Raw genomic sequence first — 18,432 nt, 5'->3', positions numbered from 1 at the left:
TTGTTTAGGTAATCTTACATTTTCCAATCAATTTACCGTGAAATAAATATATGAAATGAATTTTGCCTTAAATCTGTCGGGTAAAGTAATTCAAGGGAGAATCACTTTCTCTTCGAGAATGTTAGATTTTTCAAACCAAACATTCCTTAATTGTTTAGTTTTTATATAAACATTTTTATAAGAAATCGAAATAATTAAAAAGGTATACATAGAATAATAGAAGATTAACGTCATATTTGTTATATAAGATAATAGATAAGATAGTATGATAATTATTTTATATAATATTTGATTTATATTTAAAGAAAGAGATAAGATTATAAGGAAGATTAATCATTCTTTTCGTATAAAATAATTTAATCCTCTAAAAGTGAAAATGATTATTTTTAATCTATAAGATTGAACTTATATATCTTATTATATCATTAAAATTTATATTAATAATTTAAATTGTATAAATTTTGAGCAAGAATAATTTTGACTAAAAAATAAATTATAATATATTAATTTGTGCACATACCAAACATAATATAAGATGATATTATTTAATTTAATCATATTTATAATATAATTTATATACCAAACACATCCCAAAAATATAAAGATAATCATAATTTAATAATTTTTTGTACCAAATGTAGTTTTTCACTAGAAAAGTATCTTTAGATAAGCTTTTTTATTTGGATTTGAAAATCAGGTTTTTAGACTAAAAATCCAATTATTTTGTTGTTTTCTATTGAGGTTGGGTTAAAAACATTTTTAAAATTCAAAAACTACTTTCAACAATGATATTAAATTAGACCTAAGATATATTGGTTTTTAGTATATAAAAGAAAATTAGTGAGAGAGGAGTATTAGAACCTTAATCCTTAAGTTTTTAAAGAGGGATTATCATTGTTAAGCCAAGGATTAGACTACTATGACTATGAGAAGTGAGAAACTTCAAAATTTTAGGTTAATTCACATTTGGTTGGTTACAATCTTCATTGGGCAATTAAAAAAATTGAAAAATTTGAGAGAAATGTTCCAATTTTGTACTTAAAAATAAAGGCTAAAGGGTAATTATTAATTAAGTTGATTAAATGAAGGACAGCTGCATGCCTTCTTCAATTAATGGGTTGTCCTTTGCATAATGCAATACTTTCAATTTCATGAATTCCCCACCCTAAAAATCAAGCCTAAAAATAATGCATTAGGGCCATTGACTTGCTCAAACTTGGTGCCTAATTCACTTAAAGAAGCTTTTATAACGGGTAAATTATATTGTTTAAAATATGCTATGGACCAAAATTCCAAATGCCAGGTCAAGCAATTAATAGGGTAAGAAATGGATCAGCAAAATTTGTATGCTTCAATTATGAATTTTGGCTTCACTTTCTGATTATTACAATATAAAAATTAACTGGTCCTTGCAGGATGTCCACATCCATATTTGGTCAACTATCTTTACAGTTACTATGTAATTAATTTAAGGCAAATTTAAGCAAATGCACACCAAAAAAAAAAAAAAAAATCCTTGGGGTACAATTTTGGAGGTCTCAAATTTCATTTTTCATTAAATTTGGAGAGTAGAAGAGATGACAGGGAAAACCCTTTTTGACAATTTGATTTTGGTTTATATTTGATAATCTCCAATTATTATTATTATTTTTATATAGACTTTTGAATTGCATTTTAAATGTGTCCAGGTTTTTTTTTTTTTTTTTTTCATCATTTTTGTTAAAAGCAAAACTTGGGAGTGTGAATTAATTATATCATAATGTATATAATATCCTCAAAGCTGCATGAAAAGCTTTGAAAAGCAAATAAAATTAAAAATATCGAATTCGAACTTTAACTATAAAAATGATTTCAAAGGGAGAAAAGAAAGCTAACAGTAAGAGTTGTGATAAGATGGTGGAGAATGGAAAAACTTGGTTTCTTATTAGACTGATTGGACAAGCAGAGAATAATAACATCCAAAAACACTGTGGTTTGAGTGCACGGTGAAAGTGATGCACCGCCCAAAACAGTAATATGGCAACATCGGGCTTTCGCATGCTTCCTGCTTTTCATTATTTTATAATAATATGCTCATAATGCCACTTATCAAAGCCCTTTTTCTCGCGATTGATGTTGATTTCTATCATTTCATCCGCATCATTTTGCAAACTATAATTGTTCCTGCTTCACTGTTGGTTGTTTGATTTTGTAAAACTGATGTTGCTGTTTTTGTTTCAATCTGAAGCCGAAGGACCCAGATGCTCAATCCATTGGAGAGCAATCAGAACAAAAGACTAGTCAATCAATAGGCATTCTTTCTTTAAAGTGGGATTTGATTCGTAGATTTGACTAAAGAATCAAATGGAAATGTTTGGCCTATTGCCTTTTACTGAACAAAGATTTTGAACCGTAATTAAACTATTCTGATTAGAGAGGCTTTTCCCTGGCAAAATGCTTGACCATGGCTGAACATCTCCTAGTTCTTTCCCCTTCTTAAAAAATTACCCCTTTAATTAGAAATATAGCATAAAATTAAGTTGCTGCATGAAAAGGACAAATAAAGAAGAAAAAACATTAACTAAATGAGATAATAATAAGAATCAATGGCCTTCACAGGCAAGGGCAGGTGGTACTTTGTTGTTTCGGTGAAGATAAGGGGGTGGGGGAGAGGTAAGGACTAGGGAGCTGAGCTTCTGGCCTTCATAAAACAGGATAGGCCCCAAATGGCAAAGCATTGGACCAGAAATTAAGCAGAAATAATCAAATGGCTGCTGTCAAAAATGTCTATTTTTGAAAGACTGGCTGCAGCCCTGCAAGTTCCTAGACACGAGGCTGAGGCTGAGGCTGAGGCCTCCCTCCAGGGGGGATTTACTGCCGTTCTATTTGCTGTCGCCTTGGAAGAGATCACGAGACTTTTCTATCAAGGACGTCCCGTTTCTCCTTTAATTCCAAGTGCTAGGAATCAACCACAACCAATACAAAATTTTAATGCCTGCTTTCCGTCGTCGTATTAAGGAAATTTAAGATTTATGCCGTCTTATTTTTCCTATACGGGCTTGTGAAAATGCATTGAAACAAAGACGAAGAGGGTTTTTAAATAGAAAATAGCATGAGGCCCAACCGTGAGAATCTGATTTTAGCCCTAAAAAAGCGTGGTAGTGTTAAGATCTAGGGCCCGTCAAGACCAAATCATGTGACATTTGTGAACAAGAGAAAGCCATAATCAGGATTTGCTTTGTTATTTAAAGGGAAATTAATTTAAATTTCAAAATGATGTGATCACTACATTTTTCCCAAGAATTAGAATTTCTTTTACAAACATTGTTTGATCTTTGGTTGTCATTGCCTTTGGACATAAAACTTAGTTTCACCGAGGACCAGAGGAAGCACGAGGTTTACCCTTTACAGAATTCAAGTGTTGAGTGACGAAGATTACTCCCATCACAAGTAAAAGGCAACCAACCAGTGTGCTGAAGAAGAGGGCCCCTGGTTGTCTTGTCTGGACAAAACCATATACTCCACTAGATGTTACAAGAATGAGATCAGTGAGCCCATCATTCGAAAAATCCTCAGAGATCAGGGCATGGGTAGGTGGAGCAGGAAGATCAACTGATGTTAATACACTTCCTCCAGGAGAAATAATTACGCCTGTTTGGTCTCCTGCAGCAAGGATCATTTGCTGATTGTCATGCACACGCAACGAGATCGGTTTCAGTGTTGGAACCACCGTACCACCACCTTCCATCATCCCTGAAGCTGAAGGAAGGTTTGACCATGTAGCATCTGTCAAGAGCTGCCATTGCCATACAGCATCATGCCCATGCAAGCCAGGAGAGTATGCGGTTACCTGAAAGCATTATTACCAAATTCTGAGTTGCCAACTCTTCAGCATAGATAAAATGTAACATGCGCCTTGCAGCCTAGAACTGGAAAATGTAACCTTATGCATGCTTGACCAAATGTGAGTAATGCCATCACCCATTCTACACTTATGCTCACAAGGAACTTGAAATGAGGATGGATTCTGCCTGATAAAATACTTAACAGGAGCATCCAAAAAACTCGATAATCTAGGAACGTATCTTTATAAACTTCAGAGCTGTAGCTTCAAACAAAATAACAAAAGGGTTTTTTTATTTATAAAAAAAAAAAAATCAGATTTCAAATGCATGCCCTTCAATCTAATTTCAAGGAAGCTACACAAAGCAATTAGACACAGAATAACAGATACCTCTCCTCGATTTGTTAAGAAAATAACATCACCATGACTCCCCTTACGATGCCTATGCCCATCACTTCTAGGGATGAGAATGGGTGTTGCCACTTCTAAAGAAGTAACATCTGTGCTTCGACCAAAATTTCTGTAGAACTCTCCATGTTGGAATAAATTGAAAGGGGAATGATGACATATTGAAGCATTAAACAGTTGTTCTCGAACCGGTACTCCAGAGGTCGCCACAGCCCAACATGGTCGCAGCACTTCCATTGATCCACTAACAACAGTCTGCTCGGCTCCATTTCCTCCAACAGCCTAAGGAGAATGAATAAATTGTCACATCTAAAGTAGTTAGCATTTTGGTACTAATGCAATCTTTATCCTTACATATGCATTACACAACAAACAACAATTTGGTACAATGTGATGTTAGAAAAAATAAAGTGAGCAGCCCGTACCTGTACATGATCCAGTACTCCATCTCCGTTAATATCAGCATGAAGGCCACCTTCTTGAAGATGAAGCTGATGACATCAATAGACATTTTTGTTAGGCAATATACAATCCTGATATATAGCATGAATAAATTTGTATTGAAAAGCTAACAGAAGTTCAATTTAACAATTGTTATGCGTATTTCAAGAGGGAAGAAAAAAATATAACAAAAGCGGAAGATAAGATCAAACGAAGAGTGGACTTTTTCTGGTTGCAAAAGTAGCATTTCATGTTAACAGCTAGTGAAAGAAATTCAGACAAAAAACTGGCATATTACTTCAGCAGATTTCACAAAACCATGAGATTGCTTATATCTAAAAGCACAGAGTGAGGGTTTTAAGGTCACCTTGCATACAGTTCGACCAGATGCCACATGAACAGCTTCTATCCCTTCCTTTTGATGGGCCACAACAACATTGGGAACCCACCAGAGCTGCGTGTAGTTTGTTATGGTTGGAATATAATTCATTGGCTGCATAAAAAATGTGAAAAAGGAAATTAGAAGCCATTTATCAGTTCCATGTATGGACTTTATCCTTTGCACTCTTAGACATGCAGCACAAGATAGTTGATCAAGGTAAAACAAACTAAAAGTTAAAAACATACTTGATAAGCATATCTTACATAAAAAAAACTTCAGTTTATAATACATCTGGAAGCCACTTAAGCCAAACTGATATTAAAATAAAATAAAGGAAGTGTGATGTAAGCAAAATCTTTCAGTAAATAAGTTCATCACAGGGTTGGGAGTAATAGTGCACAAGACTGGCTAAGCGCAGCAGCAAAAGGTTGCATTTGATGCATCATAGGCCAAATAAAATGTCTATGGAACAAAGAAAAACAGAGAGACAAAAGAAACATGCATAAGACAAATCTTAGGTGCCATTCACAATTAACTACTCGTTGCACATCATCACAGCTAAGATGAAACCTATCAAATAACCATGTCCATAGTCTTTTCTGAACTTCAAAGGAAGGTTTTAACAGCAGTATGCATATCCCATTGGTAAACTTACCTTCTTAGATTTTGCTGAACCGGCATACTTCGCAGCTTTTCCAATCAAGTTCGAGATTTTTTTTGTTTCATCCTTCCCTGGAGGATTGTGTTCCTCAGGCTTGTGAAAAGGATAGGTTGTTGCCTTTCCAGGTACTCTTTTCAATGTTTTCCTCTTATGCCGCTTGAAATGTGACAACTTCAACACTGTATCTTCTCTCCTATCCTAATGAAAAAGATATATATAACATGAATCCCTCACATTCTTGAGAATACAAAGAACATAGTAAATGTTCATAACTAACATGTATTACTATGTGCTTACCCAATGATGTGGCAAAACTCCAAGGATTGATTCTCTGAATTCCCTGCACTCAACCTACAGTTAAACATGTCTTAAGAGATTTTATACTTGGGAAGATTCAACTGGATTGCAAAAGAACAATTTCAAAAGGAATATTGCCAGGAATCATCTAGGGTAAGGGAAGTGCTCTAAAAAAAAAAAACATATCAACATAATTAGACAAACAGACAGAACTTAGATCAGTCAGAGGTTAAACAAAATGTAGAAGTCTGTGAGCAAAAGCAAGCTTTTATAGCAGGTCAATTGAGACTTGCATTTGGGTGAAAATTTGACTAAAAAATAATGGATGAATGTAACCTGGAAAACAGACACCAAGCTGGAAAAATCAGCTACCAATGGTTCACTTGAACCGGGATGAGTCCATTAATAAAAAGATTTCAGCTACTATTATATTTTCCTTGAAAGCAGTTACAGGTGATATCCACCTTCAGAGAATATAATTATCCAAATGGCTTCAAAATATACCTCACCAGGATGACGACTGTTCAAAGCATGCGCATCAAGCTTGTAGTTATGTTGTGGAATTAACTGTGATGGATCTGAAGACTGGTCTTCAACATTCTGAACCAACAAATGATCATATTAGCATGTAAAGAAGGAGAAGATAGCTGACAAAAGCACTATACTCGTAAATCAGGTGACAACAATTATAAATGCGCATATTCATTTTCTTAAAACCTTAAAATATGGTGAATGATTTTATTAAATTGCAAAAAGAAGTACAGACAAATAATGATAAAAATTAAAAATAACTTGTCCAAAATAAAGAAAGAAAAAACATACCTCATTCTTTCTAGACCATCGAAGTCCACCTTTTCGTCCATCGAATGCATAAAAGGCAAAGTGACGTAAATTCATAGTTCCAGATTTCTCAGAAGCCTATATAGGATACAAGGTATCAGTATTCAAATCCGGAAACTAGAAGTGATATCAACTTTTTCCTAATGCCACAGATTGAAGCATTGAAGAGTGGGGCAATCATCAAGTAGCTCAGATGGAGGGATAATAGAAAACAAAAGCTATGTCCAACTTTGGCAGGTTCAAATGGTTAATGCCAAAAAAACAGCTTTTAGGTAATTGTTAGACAAGTTTAAAAAGCCTAAAGTAGCAAGAAAGAATGGAACATAACAGAAAGCATAAATAACAAGTTTTAAGATTGATGCTTCATTAAGTGTAACACATGCCTGGATGATGCTAAATCCTTTTGCAGAAACCTTGAAATTCCAACATCAATAATAACAAAACAAGTAGATGGCTAACATCAATGGACACTGATACATGCATACCTCCTTCTCAATTGCACTTCTTCTATGCTCCTCAGCATTTCGTTCTGCCATCCCAATTTCTTCAAAAGGATCCAGGTATATCTGAAAATGTTGTTAACTAATCAAAGAGGAGTAATGCAAAAAATTCGCTCTACACATCATATATCCAGGTCTTGATAATATTAACACTGGAATGCAAAAAAGTTACGAAAAAATGGTTACTTTGTAATTGAAATATAATAGTGGTCAGAATCCAGACTCGATGAACAGAAAAGTACCACTAGATTTAACAAGTATAACCAGAAAAAGAATAAATGCTACTACAACATACATGGGGCTGCATTTCCATCCTCCCACCAACAATGACTAAACCTGAATCCCCGTGCCTCAAGGTGTAATTGCTTATTGAAATTGCTATCTCTCTATGATGCGCGTTATGTGGAAAATCCTCCTATCCAACATCAGAAAACCCAAGACTATCAAAAACAAAACTATTTGACAACAAGTTACAGAAGATCAAATACAACCACGCAAAGCATACAAACCTGCAAATTATTCTCCCATAACTTTTTGAGATTATGGTCGAAACACATAACAGACCAACCAGAAGTAACAACAACCAGAACCTGCTTCTGAGGTTGTCCAGTCTTATAAGTTCGATCTATAACACCGGTGGCCATAGCCACGGGGCGTCTACCGGAAGCAACCCTGATCTTATCAGGCAACAAGGACACCTCAGCCAGCAAACGCGCTTCACTGAATCCTTCATCGACGCGCCGAGCGTGAGGCTCCAATATCTAGAAGGTTCCAAATTCAATCAAATTAATACTTTAAAATAAACTATGTTTATATATTTTTTAAATGATTTATTTTATAGAAAAATAATAACTTGAATTTTTGCATCGTGAGTGGCAACGAGGATTTCTTTCTTTCCGTCGCCGTTTAGATCGGCGACGTGAGGCGGAGGGAGACGCTCAGCTTCGTATTTGATCGGATATTCATCGGATAAATGAAACCACGCTTCTCTAAACGAGAAATCTCCCTCGTGCTACACAAAAAAGTTAAATTCCAGTGAAGTTAGCGTGGAATTGAAGAGCTGAGGTGCTTCTAGGGTTTATGGTTCATGCAGGGATAAAAGTAAAGAGAAACAAAATAAAAAAGGAAATAAAAGGACCTGAAGAGAGAAGAATATGGCGAAAGCTGAGAGCATAAGAATAGCTAAATCTCGTTTCCTCATGGCGGTTTTGAGAGTTGAAGTCGCGGCTCCGTCGAAGGATCAATGGCGGAATGGGGACAGCACAGCTGATGCAAACACTGGCAACGGCTTTGAGGCGGTTCAACTGAACCGAGCTCTGAGGAAGACAAAACAAGGACTGGACAAAAACCGGATTGGATTTTGGGGTTCGAGCCGGAAAATAAAGATGTTGGGAAATAAATGGGCCAGAGCCCATTGAAACAATAAGCCCAAAACCATACAACCACCTCAATAATCAATTTTTTTCTTAATTGCAAGCGGCAAAATAATTTTTGCATATTTTTCCTTTTTTTTTAGGTGTTAAATCTGAATCACCGAAACAGAACTACAAGAAATCTAATTCTAATGCCACGTGCTAGAAAATAAACAAATAAATATATATATAGACACACGTGGAAACTCGCATTTAATTTGTAAAATATTATTTATTTTAATAAAAAATTTTCATATTTTATCTCACAATATTTTAATTTAAAATTTTCATATTTTGTCTCATAAAAAATGTTTTTTATGAATAAAATTTTGAGATTTTTAAATTAAAATGGATAATACTTTTTAAATTAGGTACGAATTTTTATAAATAATATCAAAGCAATTATTAGTTTGATAAAAATTAAATGCTATATTATATGAGTCACTTTTAAAATTTTATAGAGTTATATGCTATATGATGAGAATCACTTGTAGAATCTTAATGTTCGGCGTGAATTTGATTTTGTGATTTTATGTGTTTTATGATGAGTTTAAAGGGAACGTCAAGTTTTAATACGATAATTTGTGATATTCTAATATCATATTTAAAAATTATGAGGATTTATTATGTTATATATGTAAATATTTAAATTTATGAGTAATTTTTTATAAAATAAAATTATGAAAATTTCGAATTAAAATCGATGTAGATCTCCAAAAAAAATTTTAATATGCTTTAAAAAATATGTATCACTTTATGGTTTGTTGCCTTATCATCACATGAATTACTACTCAATCCGAAGTCCACATTTTGGTTTGCTTTGTGCCTAAACATTGCTTCTTGCCTATATCAAATACCAACCAGGTTATTATTTATTTCTTTTTGTTTCATTTCTCTCTGCCAAATCAAATTTTATGATTTATTTTACAGTAAAAAATTTCATGCAAGTGCATGACATAGTAACCTTCTTTCCTGATCTGTTCCTATTCAATTCAAAATCAGCAAACAAGGAAAGCTAAAGGAAGAGATTGAAGAACTCTTTAATACATCTCTTTCATCATGCATGAATAAAGTATTGGGCTTTTTTCTTTTTATGAAATGCAAAAAGACAGGAAATTAGGACTCTGTCAGCCACAAATAAAATTGTTGTACTGTTTTATTATAAGCTTTGATTACAAAGTTACTTGTCGTTTTCTAATTAATTATATACACCATATTAGCATCCTCTCAATTCTCACCATTTGCCCTTTTGCAAGGTTTTCAACTCCCCCTGCTCTGCTCCATTTGCTGAAGCTAGCTCTGGCTTGGCCTCTGCCGCAAGAATGTGTAGGGTGCCTGAACGAGCAAAGCTGCATATTGCCATGACAGTTTTTCAGCTTGGTTATGCCGTGAATCATGTGATTATGAGAGTTGCTCTTAATATGGGTGTAAGCAAGCTAGTTTTCCCCTTTTATAGGAACATCTTAGCCCTGCTTGCCCTAGCTCCATCTGCATATTTCCTAGAAAAGTATGTTATTAATTTCAGTAGAACGTCAAGAATCTTTATCAATTGTGTTCTGTTTTCTTCACAATTTTAATTCTCTTCTCCTTTGCTTTACAGGAAAAAAAGACCAGCTCTGACCATTTCTTTTCTGATACAATTCTTCCTGCTTGGATTCATAGGGTACATATGAACCACTTGTGAACATTATTTCAGTTTTATGAATGAAGTTGTCAACTGGTTTCCTGTTTTGGCAGAATAACATTGAATCAAGGATTTTACATATTTGGTTTAGACAACACATCGCCTACATTAGCTTCTGCTACGGAGAATTCTGTTCCAGCTGTGACTTTTATCATGGCTGCCATACTTAGGTGGGAGATCTGGCTATCTTCGTTACTTCCCCCAATTGTAGATTAATTGTGTTTCTTTCTTTACAGGATGGAACAAGTGCATTTGAACCGTAAAGATGGAATAGCTAAGGTGCTTGGGACTCTTGCTTCCGTCGCTGGAGCTTTAGTCATAACCCTCTACAAGGGCCCAGCTGTTTATAGTCCAAATTCACATTCAAATAAGTCAGATATTTTCTCATTTGGAGATGCTAAGGAGAAGAACTGGATAGTTGGTTGCATCTGTCTTATTGGGCATTCCCTTTGTTGGTCAAGCTGGATCGTTTTACAGGCACCGGTCCTGAAGAAATACCCAGCTCGGCTCTCATTCGTTTCATACTCTTGCTTTTTTGCTGTTATGCAATTTGGGGCAATTGCAGCATGCTTTGAAAGAGACTCCAGATCTTGGCAGGTTCACTCTGGCGGTGAAGTGTTCACTATTTTGTATGCGGTTGGTAACCTTAAAATTAACCACATTTTAATCCTTCTATCTGTGAGCTTACGATTTCTTTCAGAACAATGATAGAAATGTCTGATGCGCAGGGCCTGATAGCTTCAGCAATGGTGTTTGCAATACAGATATATGTTGTTGATAGAGGCGGTCCTTTGTTTGTCTCAATGTATCTTCCTCTGCAAACCTTACTTGCCGCTGTAACGGCCACTGTTACTTTGGGTGAAGAATTCTACTTGGGAGGGTAGGCCTTGACATCCAACTATCTAGCCAACCATCCAATGTTACCTGCAAAGTTTCTTGCTTCAATCTCTGAATTTTAGAGTCGAAAAATGGATTGTTTAATATTGATTTATCTTCTTATGTTTGATATTGTCCTTTTTTTTTGGCTAAATGAATCGATTTGCAGGATTCTTGGAGCAGCATTGATTATAGCTGGAATGTATCTGGTTATCCTAGGAAAGAGTCAGGAGAGCAAGTTTCTGTCAGAAATGGATCCAATTTTCTCGTTGTCTGAGGAGAATCAAGTAGAGGATCCAGTCGAATCCTCCCTCATCCAGCCCTTGCTTCCTGCCCCAGGGAAATAAGTTGCCAAGCTCAGGCTCATTAACACCTTCAGCTCCTCCATTCCAAAACTAGTCATCAGGATCAAGTGAATCAGCTACTACTCAATACTACTCAAGGGACAAAGCCAAATGCAAAGATTGGAGAGAAACACACATCAATCATGGAGTTTGAATTGTTATGATCATCATTCATCAGAGATGACATATGAAGATGCCTTTCCATGGAATTAATTTATTAATGTTAACAGAAACCCGTAAGACGCCTTCTGTGAGCTGCAATAGGCAAAAGCAATTTTTTTTTAATAATATTAGTGAATTTATTATTATATTAATATTGTGGAGCACATTTAGATGTTGAATTTATTATTATTGGATATGAAATAATTTTATTATATTAGTGTTGTTCATGAGACTGACTTACTGCACAAAGTATACCATTTTTTTTCTTTTTTTTTTGGTTTAATCATGCAATTTTGGTTTATTTTTTTTTTTTTTTCTAATTGATAAGTTATACCTAAAAATAAATTAATATGAGATAAGGATACAAATTTTAAAAGTCTAAATTTGCATAAAATATTAAAATAACAAATTTAATCTTAATTTGATGTGATAATTATTTTTTTTTTAAAGATTGAGGTTTCAAAATACTATTAAAATTTATAAGAAAATTATCAAAATTATATCCAAAATTATTAAAATTATATTAAAAGTAATCGAATTATATAAGATATTAAAAAACTATATCAAACATCATAACAAAGGTTACCATGATAATTATTTTTTTAAAGGATCGAAGTTTCAAGATCGAATATTCGCTCCCATTATATCTGTACTTATCATAAGTTAGAAAAAAAAAAGAAAAGGAATTATATAAAAGCATAAATATTAAACAAACACGTGATACACTAATCATAAACCGGTACAGGGTAGGAAATCAAATTCCATTACCCAAACATACCCCAAATTTTAAACAGGGGCCGCACGTCCTTTTTGACCCATCGCTTGGGTACCCGATTCCTCGACTTTCCGCTGGATCTGCGTTTCTCTATCCGACGAAGGTACGCTCTAATCTCTGGTTCTCTGCATCTATTTCCGGAGCTCTAGTTTTCAATTTCTGAATAATCATGCTTTATAAGTTCATTGAAAACTCTTTTCGTTACTCGAATTTTCGCCCGTTTCTTTTGTTCGTTGAATTCAACCCTCTCTCCGTCGCTAATGGATGATTGATAAAAAAAAATTATAAGAAATTTTAAATCCGGGTAGAAACAATCGATGTGGGTTTTCTGAAAAAGCTGCAACATTTGTAATTTTGGGTGACAACAGTTCGATCTTATTCGATTCGATTTTTTTTTATAATATTATGAATTTTAAAATTTCAATCTGAATTCAAATTGATCGATCGGATTCGATTTGATATAAAATTTTAATAAATTTAAATAGAGTTTGATATAAAATATTATTTTTATTATATAAAAATTTTAAAAATATATAAAAGTTAATAAAAACAGTTTAATTCAGCTATAAAATATTATTTTTATTATATAAAAAATTAAAAAATATATAAAAGTTAATAAAAACAGTTTAATCCGATTTTTTAGATTTTTTACCTTTTGATCCAAAGTTTGAACCGAACCTAATTGTACATTTAATATCTAAATTTAATTTAAATTAAATAAGAAAAAAACTGACCTGAATTGAATATTATTATTTCGAATTGATTTTGGGTTTTTTCAAATTTTTTCTCACCCCTATATATAATTTTCAATTGGTGTACTTTTATTTATTTCTTTTGCAATTTTAGGACAGTTGGCAATGGAAGAACAAGTAGATTCTGATCACCAGCCGATGGTGGAAGATGGTTTTCCTTTTCCACATGGTATGAAAATTGATCCAAGAAGGGCACGGTTTCCATGCTGCATTGTTTGGACACCTCTACCTGTTCTTTCATGGTTGATTCCTTTCATTGGCCATGTTGGGATTTGCAGAGAAGATGGAGTTATTCTAGATTTTGCAGGGCCTAATTTTGTTTGTGTTGACAATTTCACCTTCGGGGCAGTGGCTCGCTATATCCAAATAAACAAAGATAAGGTATTGTGTTCCAACTCTTTTTTTGACTCCATCAGTTCTATTTCTTCTTGAATTTTGTTCATTGATTCCAAAGAGGTTGCAATATGGGAAAATGACATGATAACTTTGACAGGATTAAGAATTCGGAAGTAGGGTTTATTGATTCTGTTGTGCTTTACCTGAACTGCACACTGTAAATTCATGTGCTTTTTGATAATTTGTGAATGCACTATGGCAGATGTGAGGGCAAAACATTCGAAATTGGTAGCTAAGGATGGTGTCAATGACAAGAAATAGGTTGCTGAATATAACTCGGGTTTTTTTAATAATTCATGACTGCACCTCTGTTTGGTAAATTTTAGAGTAAAAAAATTCGAGTACCAATAGCTAAGAGTAGTGCCAATGACAGGAACTGTGTGGATGTTAGCATTTCTGCTTGAGTATTTCTTTCTTAATCATTCTTCCTCTGTATCACATGTGACCTTTGGAGTTTTTGCTAGGAATGCTGCATTTCTCCCCATTCCTTTGCATTTAAAGGAGATCAAGAATACCAGCATGATGATCCTAGGAGAGAGACGTTAACATGGAATGATGCACTACGAAAAAGCACACAAGAATTCCAACACCGGTCATACAACCTTTTCACTTGCAATTGCCATTCTTTTGTAGCAAACAACCTGAACAGGTTAGGCTTTCGATCTGGTGAGTGGAATGTAGTGAACCTTGCTGTTCTCATCTTCCTCAAGGGCCAGTGGGTGAGCAAAACAGCATTTTTGCGATCTTTCTTGCCATTTGTTATAGTATCCGGTCTTGGACTTGCATTTGGTGGCATGACATACCTGTCTTTCTTAGCCCTCTTTGCATCCCTTCTTGTTGGTTGGTTCCTTCTTGGTACTTACTGTTTCAAGAATTTGATCCAATTGTAGCTTTTCAACTCTCCAACTCCGTTAATATAGAAGATTTGCTTGGAATATTCATGCATGCACTTGTAGAATATCGAAAATAGTAGACAATGCTTAGGCTAGACTAGGCTATTACATGGAAGTTGTAGTCTTTGTTGCTCTCCTTGCTAATACAAGCCCATTCAAGTTCTTGCATTTGTTTTATCGAGTACAATGCATAGACGAAGGGAGCAATATTGTGATTCAATAGTAAGTAGATATGACAATTTATGTATTTATATTATGTAAAATATTGATAATTTATTTATTTATATTGTATTTTATATAAAAATTACATATTATAATTCATATCAATACGAAAATATGAAATATATTTTTTTTTATTTTATTAAACTCATATAATTTTATTAAAATTTTAAAATATTATTTTTATATTTTTTATTTATATTATTTTTATATCATCATATTTTATTTTAAATTATCAGTTTTAACGGTAAGGCTGTGACAGACACCTCCTGTTGGACGAGATAATTTTCTTTTTCTTTATGCAAAAGCGAACCTCGATATGTAAAAAACCTGCCATCGTGGTGTTAACTGAAAATTTTGGATTGGCTTTGCCTTTGGGCCTTGGCAGATGATTTATGCTAAATCCAACGTCTTCTTTAGTGGTTTTTGTTGCATATATTCCTTTTTGTCTCTTAAACGTCGTCTTAGTCATTTAACAAAAGGGTTTCCATTTTTGACATTTCAAGAACATTCCAAGTTTCTAATGCCGAAGAAGGATTTCTTTTTTTGAGAAGACTTGTGCTTGATTATCCATTAAGTTATTTACCAATTAAGAATGTCTTCATTAATGTAATTCTTAATTGGGTGATTAAGAGGCTTGTTGAAATTTGAAAAAAAAAAATTCAATCTATCATAGAGAATAAGATTGGGAGGCGTCATCGGTAGTTTTTGGAAATGCATTTTGATATTCAAATTAATGAGATACGTGAGAAGGAAGTAAAGAAGAAGTAGTGAATATGATATCTATTTAGTTTGGTTTTTTCTCTTATACTTATAGATAATGGTTGTTTCTTTTTCTTTGTTTGATAAGTATTGAAAGAATTGGAGTAACATTTATAGTTAATAATTTTTAATTTCGTGGAATAACTTTTTTTTTAGCTAATTAAGGCTGCATTTGGATTCAACTGAACCCACAGTGAGGTGCAGTTGGAAATCAAAAGGCCAGCTTTGCAATCCAAATGAAATCACGGTGAGGCACGGTTGGAGGAATCTATCGTGCCATACCTCCAATCAGTGAAAAATTATTTCTTCTGCCGTAGCTACGTCTTTTAATATTATCCCCGTTTTTCCTTTTTTACCCTTGAACATATGCTTTAAGGACCAAAATATTCTTGTCATTTTATCTTTCATTTTTTTGTTCAAAAACTATAAATGATTTTGTCAATTCAGTATAATAAATAAATAAAACGTTTTTATAATTGAGTAATTAATTAAAATAAAAAAAATACATAAAAATATTTTTATTATTTATTAATTTTTATAAGTAAAATAATTTAAATTTTTATTATATATAAAATTTAAACTAATATATTTAATTATCATTTTTTATCTTATTAAAATTTATCTTACCGTCATCATTGCATTTATATTTAAACACATTTTTTTTATCATTGATTTTAATCATACTTTTATAATAATTAATTATAACTTTATCATTATTCTTAATCTCACCGAAATTAATTTCACCATCTATTTAAATGGATCATAAATTTAAAGTTATAATTATTATAAAATTTAATATTAAATTTTATCACGAGGTATAATTTTTTATTTTATTTTCATATTAAGGCTTCTTTTATATAACAAAATTATTTTGTCATATTTCTATTTGGAATCCATTGCAACTAAAAATATTAAGACAAATGAAAAAATAATAATAATACAAAAATACAAAAATGTTAAGAGCAATTGAAAAGTTATTACGTAAATAGAAAAAACTAGGAAGCGGGCGGTCGCACACTAAGAATGAAAACAATCCAATACCACCAATTCTGGTATGATCTTAGCACCGTCGATCGACTATTTCAACAATTCTCCTAATCTAACGGTTGAAACAGTAGATCGTACAATACATAAACTTAAAATTTTCGAAAAGGTGCGTGTCCTTACTTGCATGGAATCTCCGTACGTGTCCCCAACTAAAGAATGGCAGAACCGTAATTACAACAAACGCTTCATTTGCCTATTTAAACAAAGCCAGAGAAGAGTTGTCAAAACAGAGGAAAGCGTTTCTCGCTTGGTTATTTATTTTAGTGTATCAATTCTGTTTTTAAAAAAAGGTTTTTTTTTTCTCTTTTTTTCAAGAGCTAAGCAAAAATGGCTGCAGAGGAAGGACAAGTGATCAGTTGCCACACACTTAAGTCATGGAACGAGCAGCTTCAAAGTGGCAATGAATCCAAAAAATTGGTAATTTATTTTATTTCCCCAGGTCCTTTTTTTTTCTATATTTTGTTTTATGTTTTATTTAGCTTTATATTTATGATTATTTTGATATTTAATATGATGGGTTTGGTATGCTAAGATGATGGGTTTAGTATGCTTTCATTTGCTTCAAATAATCTTTTTTTATGATTTTTTTTTTTAATTTATAGGGAAATTTGAATGGTGGGTTTTGGATTTAGATTTGTATAATCTAAAAAAAAAAATTCACGATCTGTAAAGTTGAAGCTTTTTTTTTTATTTTAATAATCTCTCAGTGGATTCAATATTTGTCAGTCCATTTCACATGTAAAAACTTGGATTGCATGGAGATTGGATGATTAATGTATATTCTTGACATATAAGTAGTGTACTTAAAGCATGGTTGTTGTCCCATATTTTGTCGCTGTGTGTTTCTAAGAGGATAGTTGACAAGCCAAAAACTAGGTTGTCAGTACATGGATAAATCAATGAAAGATGTTAATGGTGATGTTGGTGTTTGTTCCTTTAGAAATGGCATGTGAATTTTCACCTATATGGTAAATGCAGGTGGTGGTTGATTTCACTGCTTCATGGTGTGGACCCTGCCGTTTCATTGCACCTTTCCTGGCTGAACTGGCCAAGAAGTTTCCCACTGTCATGTTTATTAAGGTGGATGTGGATGAGTTGAAGGTAAATGCAGAATTAAAATCACAATTAGGGGGGGGGGTAATGATCAAGAAGTGAAAACGTTGATGCAAGTTTGATTTTTCTTGTTTTCAGGAGGTTGCTACCGATTGGGCTGTGGAGGCTATGCCAACTTTCATGTTCCTGAAGGAGGGGAAGATTGTGGACAAGGTGGTGGGAGCAAAGAAAGATGACCTTCAGCTGACTGTGGCAAAGCATATGGCTACTACTAGTTCTGCTTCTGCTTGATGATGATAATTATTAGTACTATCCTTCATGTTTGGTGGAATCTATTATTACGGAACTCATCATTATGTGCTGCTACATCTCTATGTTATACCTCAAGTTTGTCTTTTGAGTTTTTTTTTTTATCTTTATCTGCATATGACACAACATTACATAAAGCTAGTTTTTGATGTTTGATGTGATTTGAGAATTTCTTAGTACCACTTGCCTATATGCTGGTTTCATTGCCATGGAAATGTATGTTACTTCTTCAAGGGGACCATATTCAGAAACTCATTTGACCTGGGTTGGTTGCTGATATCTATTTTCAATCTTGATGGGACCTCCCGTGTTCAGAAACTTCTAGTTGATGGATTATTAGGTACTTCGGTTTTATCGGGAGATAATCTACGCGTATACTGTCAATATCTCAGATTG

At 33.4% G+C, this 18,432-nt stretch overlaps 4 protein-coding genes across 6 annotated transcripts; 3 read left to right on the top strand and 1 right to left on the bottom strand.

Moving 5' to 3' along the window:
- Positions 1-3,181: 3,181 nt before the first annotated feature.
- LOC111300074 (uncharacterized) lies at positions 3,182-8,702 on the bottom strand. Of its 2 annotated transcripts, XM_022895692.2 has the most exons (13): positions 8,491-8,702; positions 8,206-8,364; positions 7,862-8,113; positions 7,648-7,767; positions 7,338-7,418; positions 6,835-6,930; positions 6,517-6,612; positions 6,013-6,066; positions 5,710-5,913; positions 5,040-5,165; positions 4,657-4,722; positions 4,214-4,513; positions 3,182-3,829 (listed from the first exon to the last, which is right to left on the bottom strand). In XM_022895692.2, the coding sequence occupies exons 1-13, from the start codon at positions 8,551-8,553 to the stop codon at positions 3,350-3,352; spliced, it is 2,097 nt and encodes a 698-aa protein (XP_022751427.2). In that variant the 5' UTR covers positions 8,554-8,702; the 3' UTR covers positions 3,182-3,349. The 2 variants fall into 2 exon arrangements, with proteins under 2 accessions (XP_022751427.2, XP_022751428.2); XM_022895693.2 differs by lacking the exon at positions 8,206-8,364.
- A 1,281-nt stretch (positions 8,703-9,983) lies between these two features.
- Positions 9,984-11,818, top strand: LOC111300805 (WAT1-related protein At3g53210). Its single transcript, XM_022896416.2, has 6 exons — positions 9,984-10,271; positions 10,365-10,427; positions 10,502-10,618; positions 10,685-11,084; positions 11,177-11,328; positions 11,494-11,818. The coding sequence occupies exons 1-6, from the start codon at positions 10,087-10,089 to the stop codon at positions 11,669-11,671; spliced, it is 1,095 nt and encodes a 364-aa protein (XP_022752151.2). The 5' UTR covers positions 9,984-10,086; the 3' UTR covers positions 11,672-11,818.
- A 734-nt stretch (positions 11,819-12,552) lies between these two features.
- RTH (RTE1-homolog) lies at positions 12,553-14,950 on the top strand. Of its 2 annotated transcripts, none has more exons than XM_022895690.2 (3): positions 12,553-12,708; positions 13,457-13,738; positions 14,218-14,814. In XM_022895690.2, exons 2-3 carry the CDS (start codon positions 13,463-13,465, stop codon positions 14,641-14,643), a joined length of 702 nt encoding a protein of 233 aa, XP_022751425.1. In that variant the 5' UTR covers positions 12,553-12,708; positions 13,457-13,462; the 3' UTR covers positions 14,644-14,814. The 2 variants fall into 2 exon arrangements, with proteins under 2 accessions (XP_022751425.1, XP_022751423.1); XM_022895688.2 differs by having other exon boundaries at positions 12,569-12,708; positions 13,452-13,738; positions 14,218-14,950.
- A 1,938-nt stretch (positions 14,951-16,888) lies between these two features.
- On the top strand, positions 16,889-18,226 carry LOC111300072 (thioredoxin H1-like). The gene is made up of 3 exons (XM_022895687.2): positions 16,889-17,091; positions 17,653-17,775; positions 17,866-18,226. Exons 1-3 carry the CDS (start codon positions 17,002-17,004, stop codon positions 18,016-18,018), a joined length of 366 nt encoding a protein of 121 aa, XP_022751422.1. The 5' UTR covers positions 16,889-17,001; the 3' UTR covers positions 18,019-18,226.
- The last annotated feature ends 206 nt before the right edge of the window (positions 18,227-18,432 follow it).

This window comes from Durio zibethinus, chromosome 18, assembly GCF_047325235.1.
Source record: "Durio zibethinus cultivar Kanyao isolate XHJ-2024 chromosome 18, ASM4732523v1, whole genome shotgun sequence".
In the NCBI taxonomy this organism is placed as follows: Eukaryota; Viridiplantae; Streptophyta; class Magnoliopsida; order Malvales; family Malvaceae; genus Durio; species Durio zibethinus.
Note: the sequence above shows the minus strand (reverse complement) of the source record. Positions and strands in the feature narration are given on the sequence as shown.

Excerpts from the sequence above, each read along its gene's own strand:
- RTH (XM_022895688.2), top strand. The coding sequence starts at position 13,463 with ATGGAAGAACAAGTAGATTCTGATCACCAGCCGATGGTGGAAGATGGT. Across the intron at positions 13,739-14,217 it reads TCCAAATAAACAAAGATAAG|GAATGCTGCATTTCTCCCCA; the intron begins GTATTGTGTTCC and ends AGTTTTTGCTAG.
- LOC111300074 (XM_022895692.2), bottom strand. The coding sequence starts at position 8,553 with ATGAGGAAACGAGATTTAGCTATTCTTATGCTCTCAGCTTTCGCCATA. Across the intron at positions 6,931-7,337 it reads GAAGTGCAATTGAGAAGGAG|GCTTCTGAGAAATCTGGAAC; the intron begins GTATGCATGTAT and ends TATCCTATATAG. Across the intron at positions 5,166-5,709 it reads GTTCAGCAAAATCTAAGAAG|CCAATGAATTATATTCCAAC; the intron begins GTAAGTTTACCA and ends TTTTTTATGCAG.
- LOC111300805 (XM_022896416.2), top strand. The coding sequence starts at position 10,087 with ATGTGTAGGGTGCCTGAACGAGCAAAGCTGCATATTGCCATGACAGTT. Across the intron at positions 10,619-10,684 it reads ATCATGGCTGCCATACTTAG|GATGGAACAAGTGCATTTGA; the intron begins GTGGGAGATCTG and ends CTTTCTTTACAG. Across the intron at positions 11,085-11,176 it reads TGTTCACTATTTTGTATGCG|GGCCTGATAGCTTCAGCAAT; the intron begins GTTGGTAACCTT and ends TCTGATGCGCAG.
- LOC111300072 (XM_022895687.2), top strand. The coding sequence starts at position 17,002 with ATGGCTGCAGAGGAAGGACAAGTGATCAGTTGCCACACACTTAAGTCA. Across the intron at positions 17,092-17,652 it reads GCAATGAATCCAAAAAATTG|GTGGTGGTTGATTTCACTGC; the intron begins GTAATTTATTTT and ends TGGTAAATGCAG. Across the intron at positions 17,776-17,865 it reads TGGATGTGGATGAGTTGAAG|GAGGTTGCTACCGATTGGGC; the intron begins GTAAATGCAGAA and ends TCTTGTTTTCAG.